We start from the raw sequence: 12,281 nt of genomic DNA, 5'->3' as shown, positions 1-12,281 counted from the left end.
TTACACACATTATACATGACACACATTATACATTACATACACTATACATTACACACACTATACATTACACACATTATACATTACATACACTATACATTACACACACTATACATTACACACAATATACATTACACACACTGTACATTACACACATTATACATTACACACACTATACATTACACACACTATACACACTATACATTACACACATTATATATTACACACAGTATACATTACACACTATAAATTACACACTATACATTACACACACTATAAGTTACATACACTAAACATTACACACATTATACATTACACACACTATACATTACACACACTATACATTACACACTATACACACTATACATTACACACATTATATATTACACACAGTATACATTACACACACTATAAATTACACACTATACATTACACACTATAAATTACACACTATACATTACACACTATACATTACACACACTATATATTACACACACTATATACGTTACATACACTAAACATTACACACATTATCTATTATACACACTATACATTACACACATTATACATTACACACATTATCTATTATACACACTATACATTACACACATTATACATTACAAACACTATACATTACACACACTATACATTACACACACTATACATTACACACACTATACATTACACACACTATATAAGTTACATACACTATACATTACACACATTATCTATTATACACACTATACATTACACACATTATACATTACACACACTATACATTACACACACTATACATTACACACATTATACACACTATAACACTATACATTACACACACTATACATTACACACACTATACATTACACACTATACACACTATACATTACACACACTATATTATTACACACATTATACATTATACACACTATAAACACTATACATTACACACACTATACTTTACACACACTATACATTACACACTATACATTACTCACACTATATTATTACACACATTATACACTACACACACTATACATTACACACACTATATATTACACACATTATCCACATTGATCTGGAACTTCCTGTATATAGTTCCACATTGATCTGGTACTGGTACTTCCTGTATATAGCTCCACATTGATCTGGTACTGGTACTTCCTGCATATAGCTCCACATTGATCTGGTACTGGTACTTCCTGTATATAGCTCCACATTGATCTGGTACTGGTACTTCCTGTATATAGCTCCACATTGATCTGGTACTGGTACTTCCTGTATATAGCTCCACATTGATCTGGTACTGGTACTTCCTGTATATAGCTCCATTGTCTTGTATTATTTTTTTAATCTCTGCATTGTTAGGAAAGGCTAGTTAACAAGTATTTCATGGTAAAGTCTACACCAGTTGTGTTTAGTGCATGTGACAAATAAAATTACTTATTTGATTTGTGTGTGTGTGTAGGGCTCAGTGTACCAGCGGTTGGACAGCGAGTGTTGTGGGAGCTGCAAGAAGACCAGCTGTGTGGAGACAGATGGACAGATACCTGGAGACTCACAGACAGACGGACGACTCAGAAAGGTCAATCAATCAATCACATTTATTTATAAAGTCCTTTTCACATCAGCATACAGTGCCTTGCAAAAGTATTCACCCCCTTGGCATTTTTCCTATTTTGTTGTATTACAATCTGTAATTTAAATTGATTTCTATTTGGATTTCATGTAATGGACATACACAAAATAGTCCAAATTGGTGAAGTGAAATTAAGAAAATAACATGAAACATCAAAAAAATATATATCTTATAAGTGGTGCATATGTATTCACACCCTTTGCTATGAAGATCCTAAATAAGATCTTGTGCAACCAATTACCTTCAGAAGTCACATAATTAGTTAAATAAAGTCCACCTGTGTGCAATCTAAGTGTCACATGATCTGTCACATGATCTCAGTATATATATACATGTTCTGAATGGCCCCAGAGTCTCCAACACCATGAACACCATGAAGAACAAGGAGCTCTCCAAACAGGTCAGGGACAAAGTTGTGGAGAAGTACAGATGAGGGATGGGTTATAAAAAATATCTGAAATGGAAAGATTATGGCACCACAACAAACCTGCCAAGAGCGGGCCGCTCACCAAAACTCACAGACTAGGCAAGGAGGGCATTAACAGAGAGGCAACAAAGAGACCAAAGATAACCCTGAAGGAGCAGCAAAGCTCCACAGCAGAGATTGGAGTATCTGTCCATAGGACCACTTTATGCCGTACACTCCACAGAGCTGGGCTTTATGGAAGAGTGGCCAGAAAAAAGCCATTGCTTAAAGAAAAAAAATAAGCAAACATGTTTGGTGTTCGCCAAAAGGTATGTGGGAGACTCCCCAAACATATGGAAGAAGGTACAGATGGTCAGATGAGACTAAAATTGAGCTTTTTGGCCATCAAGGAAAACGCTATGTCTGGCGCCAACCCAACACCTCTCATCACCCTGAGAACACCATCCCCACAGTGAAGCATGGTGGTCGCAGCATCATGCTGAGGGGATGTTTTTCATCTGCGGGGACTGAGAAACTAGTCAGAATTTATGGAATGATGGATGGCGCTAAATACAGGGAAATTCTTGAAGGAAATCTGTTTCAGTCTTCCAGAGATTTAAGCTGGGACAGAGGTTCAAACAGTAGGTCTGGTAGAGAGATATATTGTCAAACAGCAGGTCTGGTAGAGAGAGACAGGGTCAAACAGCAGGTCTGGTAGAGAGAGACAGGGTCAAACAGCAAGTCTGGTAGAGAGAGATATTGTCAAACAGCAGGTCTGGTAGAGAGATATATTGTCAAACAGCAGGTCTGGTAGAGAGATATACTGTCAAACAGTAGGTCTGTTAGAGAGATATATTGTCAAACAGCAGGTCCTGTAGAGAGAGACAGGGTCAAACAGCAGGTCTGGTAGAGAGATATATTGTCAAACAGCAGGTCCTGTAGAGAGAGACAGGGTCAAACAGCAGGTCCTGTAGAGAGAGACAGGGTCAAACAGTAGGTCCGGTACAGAGACAGGGTCAAACAGCAGGTCTGGTAGAGAGAGACAGGGTCAAACAGCAGGTCTGGTAGATATAGACAGGGTCAAACAGCAGGTCCTGTAGATATAGACAGGGTCAAACAGCAGGTCCTGTAGATATAGACAGGGTCGAACAGCAGGTCCTGTAGATTTGTGTGTGTGTGTGTGTGTGTTTGATATTTTGTGTGTAATGTGTTTCTGTCTCTCTAGTTGGGGGAGGTGTGGCGGTCTGCAAAGGATGTGTGTGTGGAGCGTCAGTGTGTGTTGGTGGGAGAACGAGAGGTTTTCATCACTCACTCCAACGTCAGCTGTCCGTCAGTAGAACCCACCTCCTGTCCCCTGGGAAGCGAGCTACGCTGTGACACCACCGACTGCTGCCCACGCTGCCACTGTGGTACACACACAGTCCATTCTGCAGTTTCAATGTTAAACCAGAAGAGGCATCTATGTAGCTACAAACAGCAGAACAGAACACATTCTTTTAGAGCTATTTAAACAGACAAGTATTCACTCCCTTTCCTCAATTTCTGTTCACTGATCTACGATGTGCTCCAGTGTATTAAACATGAAACAACTGAGACGCCTGAATAACACCAGAACTATCTGTCTCTTTATTTGCAGCTCCTCAAGACGCCTGTGTCCTCAACCACACTGTGATAGGAGTAGGACAACACACACACACACACACACGCACACGCACATGCGCACGCGCACGCGCACACACACACACACACACACACACACACACACACACACACACACACACACACACACACACACACACACACACATACATATCACACACACATACACATACACATATCACGCACACATACACATATCACACACACATACACATATCACACACACACACACACACATTCTCACACATCACACATTTACATACATTTACAATTAAGTCATTTAGCAGACGCTCTTATCCAGAGCGACTTACAAATTGGTGCATTCACCTTATGACATCCAGTGGAACAGTCACTTTACAATAGTGCATCTAAATCTTAAAAGGGGGGGGGTGAGAAGGATTACTTATCCTATCCTAGGTATTCCTTAAAGAGGTGGGGTTTCAGGTGTCTCCGGAAGGTGGTGATTGGGGGGGCCAGAGCAGCGAACAGTTTTGACTGGGCTGAGCGGGAACTGTACTTCCTCAGTGGTAGGGAGGCGAGCAGGCCAGAGGTGGATGAACGCAGTGCCCTTGTTTGGGTGTAGGGCCTGATCAGAGCCTGGAGGTACTGAGGTGCCGTTCCCCTCACAGCTCCGTAGGCAAGCACCATGGTCTTGTAGCGGATGCGAGCTTCAACTGGAAGCCAGTGGAGAGAGCGGAGGAGCGGGGTGACTTGGGAGAACTTGGGAAGGTTGAACACCAGACGGGCTGCGGCGTTCTGGATGAGTTGTAGGGGTTTAATGGCACAGGCAGGGAGCCCAGCCAACAGCGAGTTGCAGTAATCCAGACGGGAGATGACAAGTGCCTGGATTAGGACCTGCACCGCTTCCTGTGTGAGGCAGGGTCGTACTCTGCGGATGTCACACCGGAGATGCCCAACTCGGAGAGGGTGGAGAGGAGGATCTGATGGTTCACAGTATCGAAGGCAGCCGATAGGTCTAGAAGGATGAGAGCAGAGGAGAGAGAGTTAGCTTTAGCGGTGCGGAGCGCCTCCGTGATACAGAAAAGAGCAGTCTCAGTTGAATGACTAGTCTTGAAACCTGACTGATTTGGATCAAGAAGGTCATTCTGAGAGAGATAGCGGGAGAGCTGGCCAAGGACGGCACGTTCACACACACACACACATCACACACACACACTCACACACACTCACACACATATCATACACACACACACACACACACACACACACACACACACACACACACACACACACACACACACACACACACACACACACACACACACACACACACATACATACACATATCACACACTTACATATCACACACAGACACACAGATACACAGACACACACACACACACGCACATGTCACACACAGACGTACTCAAATTCATACATATGTATTTTCTCTGTGTGTGTGTGTGTGTGTGTGTGTGTGTGTGTGTGTGTGTGTGTGTGTGTGTGTGTGTGTGTGTGTGTGTGTGTGTGTGTGTGTGTGTGATATCCGTGTGTGTGTATGATATGTGTGTGAGTGTGTGTGTGTGTGTGTGTGTGTGTGTGTGTGTGTGTGTGTGTGTGTGTGTGTGTGTGTGTGTGTGTGTGTGTGTGTGTGTGTGTGTGTGTGTGTGTGTGTGTGTATGTGTGTGTGTATGTGTAGGCGGAGGAGAGTCTGATGGTGGATCTCTGTACTCACTGCACGTGTTCAGTGGAGGAAGGAGTCGTTAGAAGATACAAGCTGTCCTGTCGACGCATCAGCTGTCCTGCCTGCCCTGAGGTAACACACCTTCATCACCATCATACTCAACTTACTTGCTTATGGCAGTTCATAGTTGCCGTATGTAATGTTGCTTCCAGGGTTATGGAAAGGATATGGCTACCGCTCTCTGTCGCGATGCCATTGCAGGTGAATGTGAAGTCCAATCCGGGAGCTGTATGTTCTTCCACAGCTAGGACATTTAAAAAATACATTAAAAAATCACCTTTATTTAACCAGATAGGCAAGTTGAGAACAAGTTCTCATTTACAACTGCGACCTGGCCAAGATAAAGCAAAGCAGTTCGACACATACAACGACACAGAGTTACACATGATATAGCAAGTAAAACACTGGAATGGTAGATTTGCAATGGAAGAATTTGCAAAGTAGAAATAAAAATAATGGGGTGCAAAGGAGCAAAATAAATAATTTAATAATTATTATTATTATTGTTAATAAATAAATACATTAAATACAGTAGGGAAAGAGGTAGTTGTTTGGGCTAAATTATAGGTGGGCTATGTTAGGGACTGAATCTGGAGAATGATTCTGGAGATTGAATCTGGAGATTGAATCTGTAAATTGAATCTGGAGATTGAATCTGGAGATTGAATCTGGAGATTGAATCTGGAGATTGAATCTGGAGATTGAATCTTGAGATTGAATCTGGAGATTGAATCTGGAGATTGAATCGGGAGATTGAATCGGGAGATTGAATCGGGAGATTGAATCTGGAGATTGAATCTGGAGATTGAATCGGGAGATTGAATCGGGAGATTGAATCGGGAGATTGAATCGGGAGGTTGAATCGGGAGATTGAATCTGGAGATTGAATCTGGAGATTGAATCTGGAGATTGAATCGGGAGATTGAATCGGGAGATTGAATCTGGAGATTGAATCTGGAGATTGAATCTGGAGATTGAATCTGGAGAATATGTAGAAGTTTGCGGTGGTGCGGTGGGGCCTGTGCTGGCATAACACATCTCTATGGAGGGTAGTTTGTGATTCCAGGTGGTTAACTCCGTTACATAGCAAGCTCCAAAATGAACGCTCAGCTGCAGCTGACTCGAGGTCCCTAGGTTTCATGTGACACTTCCAGCCTGTCTCTTTGAGATGGTCTTCTGCCATAGAGGACATGTCGTGGTAGGTGGGGCATCCTGATCACATGGCCCACCAAGCGCAGTTGTCGACTTGCCAGGGTTGCCTGTATAATGATGGTTTGAGGATGGGTTAGGGTTAGGGTTAAGGGTTAACTGAGGATGGGTTAGGGTTAGGGTTAACTGAGGATGGGTTAGGGTTAACAGAGGATGGGTTAGGGTTAGGGTTAACTGAGGACGGGTTAGGGTTAACAGAGGATGGGTTAGGGTTAGGGTTAACAGAGGATGGGTTAGGGTTAATGGAGGAAGGGTTAACTGAGGATGGCTTAGGGTTAGGGTTAACTGAGGATGGGTTAGGGTTAACAGAGGATGGGTTATGGTTAGGGTTAACAGAGGAGGGGTTAGGGTTAACTGAGGATAGGTTAGGGTTAACAGAGGTTAGGGTTAACAGAGGAGGGGTTAGGGTTAGGGTTAGGGTTTCTGTCTGCGCGATGCGTGGAGAAACCAGCTGGCTGCACCGATTCCGATAGCGTCTCTCCAGTGAGCCACGTGAAGCAAAGAACGTTACAGTCTCTTGCTCGGATTTCATCAACCGTTTTCCCCTTTTACGAAGTCGTTTTTTGGGTCGCCGGCTGGGATCCATTCCGTTGTCCTGGGTGAAAGGCAGAACACAGGATCCGCTTCGCGAAAGTCATATTCTTGGTCGTACTGATGGTGAGTTGACGCTGCTCTTATGTTCAGCAGTTCTTCTCGACTGTATGTAATGAAACCTAAGATGACCTGGGGTACTAATGTAAGAGATAACATGTAAAAAAACAAAAAACTGCATAGTTTCCTAGGAACGCGAAGCGAGGCGGCCATCTCTGTCGGCGCCGGAAGTACTGTGTGCCTCTCATAGTCTGTTCTGGACTTGGAGACTGTAAAGAGACCTCTGGAGGCATGTCTTGTGGGATATTCATGGGTATCATCACTAACACCATCATCACCATCATCACCAAATCATCAAAACCAAATCAAATGTATTTATATAGCCCTTTGTACATCAGCTGATATCTCAACGAGCAACGAGTCATCATGTCAGGTAGTCCTGAGGCTCAGGTCCTCCGAGAGAGAGAAAGAAAGAGAGAAAGAGAGAATTAGAGAGAGCATACTTAAATTCACACAGGACACCGATAGGACAGGAGAAGTACTCCAGATATAACAAACTGACCCTGACACATAAAGTACTGCAGCATAAATACTAGAGGCTGAGACAGGAGGGGTCATCATCATCACCATCACCACCATCATCACCATCACCATCCTCACTACCATCACTAACACCATCATCATCATCATCATCATCGCCACCATCATCACCATCATCACCACCATCACCATAATCACTAACACCATCACCATCACCATCATCACTAACACCATCATCACTAACACCACCATCATCATCATCACCACCATCACCATCATCATCATCACTAAGTCCATCATCATCATCATCATCATCACCACCATCACCATCATCACCACCATCATCATGTTTCTCACCTCTCCACTCTAGCTGTCTGCGGTGAGCATTCTGGAACAAAATGGCCTTTGTAACATCACATTAAGAGATGTGTGCATGTGTGCTGCAGGGCTATACTCTAGAAGACGTGCCAGAGTCGTGTTGTGGTCGCTGTGTTGCCACTGCCTGCACCATCCAACGACCTGACGGACACTTCATCACTGTCAAGGTTAGACGCACGCACGCACGCACGCACACACACACACACACACACACACACACACACACACACACACACACACACACACACACACACACACACACACACACACACACACACACACACACACACACACACACACACACACACACACACACACACAGCTCAACTCAACTTTACTTAAACTCTAACCCCTGTCTCTAACCCTACAGGTTAACAGTAGTCTAAATGAAGGCTGTAGTCAATACTCCTGTGGTGTCAACAGTAAACTAGCTCTACTCTAACCCCCTGTCTCTAACCCTACAGGTCAACAGTAGTCTAAATGAAGGCTGTAGTCAATACTCCTGTGGTGTCAACGGTAAAGGAGATCTGGTTCTCCAGACCAGAGTGACCACCTGCCCTCCTCTCGACCGCCAACTCTGTCTGGACCAGGGGGTATGGCTATAACACAACACTATAACCACAACACAACCATTAAGCGTCATCACAACACTATAACCACAACACAACTACAGTATAACACAACCATTAAGCGTCATCACAACACTATACCCACAACACAACTACAGTACAACACAACCGTTAACCCTCATCACAACACATCCAACCCCAACACTAATCCTTGATACAGTACTATAACCACAATACCACCACCAAACAACACTATGCTTTGAGCACATTGCACCACGGGAGGGTCACGGAATGAGTCCAAATCAAAGTGTGGCAAAACGGAGTACAGAGGACACTTCTCGGGTGCGTACTCCATTTGTTCATATTTTGAAGCTTGCGTCGATGCAAGCTTCATCTGAAAGTATGCACAGAAATATGACGCAACCATGTAAAAAAAGACGCAACATTTCTTGAAAACAATGGTGGCTGGAATTAAACTGAAGCGACAGAAAATACACTTCGTAATGAGAAGTTGTCGAATCACATATCGTATGTTGCCTGCTGTGTTAATATTGTCATGGTTACCTGCCTAAAATAATCAGTGTGTCTAGATCACACGCCCATAGTAAATCAATAGGGATTACTGGCTATGTAAAGTTGTATGTGTTCTCCACACTCTACTCCTCCAGAGAAAGTCCTGGGAGAAGGCACTCAGAGGGTAGAACACGGTAGTATACATGTTGAGAAACTCCCTATGACTACCTAAACCTAAGTCTAACCCTAATATAAGACAACAATACAACACAACCTACTGTACATCCAACCACAACACTAACCCTCAATACAACATGACAACCACAACACTAACCCTCAATACAACATGACAACCACACCACTAACCCTCAATGCAACATAACACAATCCACATCCAACCACAACACTAACCCTCAATGCAACATAACACAACCCACATCCAACCACAACACTAACCCTCAATGCAACATAACACAACCCACATCCAACCACAACACTAACCCTCAATGCAACATAACACAACCCACATCCAACCACAACACTAACCCTCAATGCAACATAACACAACCCACATCCAACCACAACACTACCACATTTTACACATTACATTTCAGGCACACAGGTTGCTGACAGGTGTATAACATTGAGCACACCGCCATGCAATCTCCATAGACAAACATTGGTAGTAAAATGGCCTTACTGAAGAGCTCAGTGACTTTCAACGTGACACCGTCATAAGATGCCACCTTTCCAACAAGTCAGTTTGTAAAATGTCTGCCCTGCAAAAGCTTCCCCGGTAAAATGTAAGTGTTGTTATTGTGAAGTGGAAATGTCGCTGCGATGTTGTAGACCACACAAGCTCACAGAATGGGACTGCCGAGTGCTGAAAAATCATCTGTCCTCGGTTGCAACACTCACTACCAAGTTCAAAACTGCCTCTGGAAGCAACGTCAGCATAAGAACGGTTTGTCGGGATCTTCATGAAATGGGTTTTCATGGTCAAGCAGCCACACATAAGCCTAAGATCACCATGCGTAATGCCAAGTGTCAGCTGGAGTGGTATAAAGCTTGATGCCATTCGACTCAGTGGAAAGTGTTCTCTGGAGTGATGAATCACACTTCACCATCTGTATGATATGTCTCTGTTGTGTTTTATATGATATGTATGATATGTCTCTGTTGTGTTTTATATGATATGATATGTATGATATGTCTCTGTTGTATTTTAGATGATATGATATGTATGATATGTCTCTGTTGTGTTTTATATGATATGATATGTATGATATGTCTCTGTTGTGTTTTATATGATATGTATGATGTGTCTCTGTTGTGTTTTATATGATATGTATGATATGTCTCTGTTGTATTTTAGATGATATGTATGATATGTCTCTGTTGTGTTTTAGATGATATGTATGATATGTCTCTGTTGTGTTTTATATGATATGTATGATATGTCTCTGTTGTGTTTTATATGATATGTATGATGTGTCTCTGTTGTGTTTTATATGATATGATATATATGATATGTCTCTGTTGTGTTTTATATGATATGATATTTATGTTATGTCTCTGTTGTGTTTTATATGATATTTATGATATGTCTCTGTTGTGTTTTATATGATATGATCTGTATGATATGTCTCTGTTGTGTTTTATATGATATGATATGTATGATATGTCTCTGTTGTGTTTTATATGATATGATATTTATGATATGTCTCTGTTGTGTTTTATATGATATGATATGTATGATATGTCTCTGTTGTGTTTTATATGATATGATATTTATGATATGTCTCTGTTGTGTTTTATATGATACGATCTGTATGATATGTCTCTGTTGTGTTTTATATGATATGATATGTATGATGTGTCTCTGTTGTGTTTTATATGATATTTATGATGTCTCTGTTGTGTTTTATATGATATGATATGTACGATATGTCTCTGTTGTGTTTTATATGATATGATATGTATGATATGTCTCTGTTGTGTTTTATATGATATGATATTTATGATATGTCTCTGTTGTGTTTTATATGATATGTATGATATGTCTCTGTTGTGTTTTATATGATATGTATGATGTGTCTCTGTTGTGTTTTATATGATATGATCTGTATGATATGTCTCTGTTGTGTTTTATATGATATGTATGATGTGTCTCTGTTGTGTTTTATATGATATATATGATATGTCTCTGTTGTGTTTTATATGATCTGTATTATATGTCTCTGTTGTATTTTAGATGATATGATATTTATGATATGTCTCTGTTGTGTTTTATATGATATGATATTTATGATATGTCTCTGTTGTGTTTTATATTCTATGATATGTATGATATGTCTCTGTTGTGTTTTATATGATATGTATGAGATGTCTCTGTTGTGTTTTATATGATATGTATGAGATGTCTCTGTTGTGTTTTATATGATATGATATTTATGATATGTCTCTGTTGTGTTTTATATGATATGTATGAGATGTCTCTGTTGTGTTTTATATGATATGTATGATATGTCTCTGTTGTGTTTTATATGATATATATGATATGTCTCTGTTGTGTTTTATATGATATTTATGATATGTCTCTGTTGTGTTTTATATGATATTTATGATATGTCTCTGTTGTGTTTTATATGATATGTATGAGATGTCTCTGTTGTGTTTTATATGATATGTATGAGATGTCTCTGTTGTGTTTTATATGATATGTATGATGTGTCTCTGTTGTGTTTTATATGATATATATGATATGTCTCTGTTGTGTTTTATATGATATTTATGATATGTCTCTGTTGTGTTTTATATGATATGTATGATATGTCTCTGTTGTGTTTTATATGATATGTATGATATGTCTCTGTTGTATTTTAGATGATAAGATATTTATGATATGTCTCTATTGTGTTTTATATGATATGATATTTATGATATGTCTCTGTTGTGTTTTAGATGATATGATATTTATGATATGTCTCTGTTGTATTTTATATGATATGATATTTATGATATGTCTCTGTTGTGTTTTATATGATATGATATGTATGATATGTCTCTGTTGTGTTT

General features: G+C 40.7%; 1 protein-coding gene across 1 annotated transcript in view; it reads left to right on the top strand.

The window, feature by feature from the left end:
* The window catches only part of vwf (von Willebrand factor), a 198,109-nt gene that overhangs the window by 173,924 nt on the left and 11,904 nt on the right, over positions 1-12,281 (top strand). The window contains 6 exon segments of the mRNA XM_052466814.1: positions 1,463-1,579; positions 3,265-3,448; positions 3,676-3,716; positions 5,359-5,475; positions 8,190-8,288; positions 8,586-8,714. Coding sequence (XP_052322774.1) covers positions 1,463-1,579; positions 3,265-3,448; positions 3,676-3,716; positions 5,359-5,475; positions 8,190-8,288; positions 8,586-8,714 — 687 coding nt within the window.

The sequence above is a fragment of the Oncorhynchus keta genome, chromosome 17 (genome assembly GCF_023373465.1).
Source record: "Oncorhynchus keta strain PuntledgeMale-10-30-2019 chromosome 17, Oket_V2, whole genome shotgun sequence".
NCBI classification, from domain to species: domain Eukaryota; kingdom Metazoa; phylum Chordata; class Actinopteri; order Salmoniformes; family Salmonidae; genus Oncorhynchus; species Oncorhynchus keta.
The sequence above is the reverse complement of the archived record's forward strand: the minus strand, read 5'-3'. Positions and strand labels throughout refer to the sequence as shown.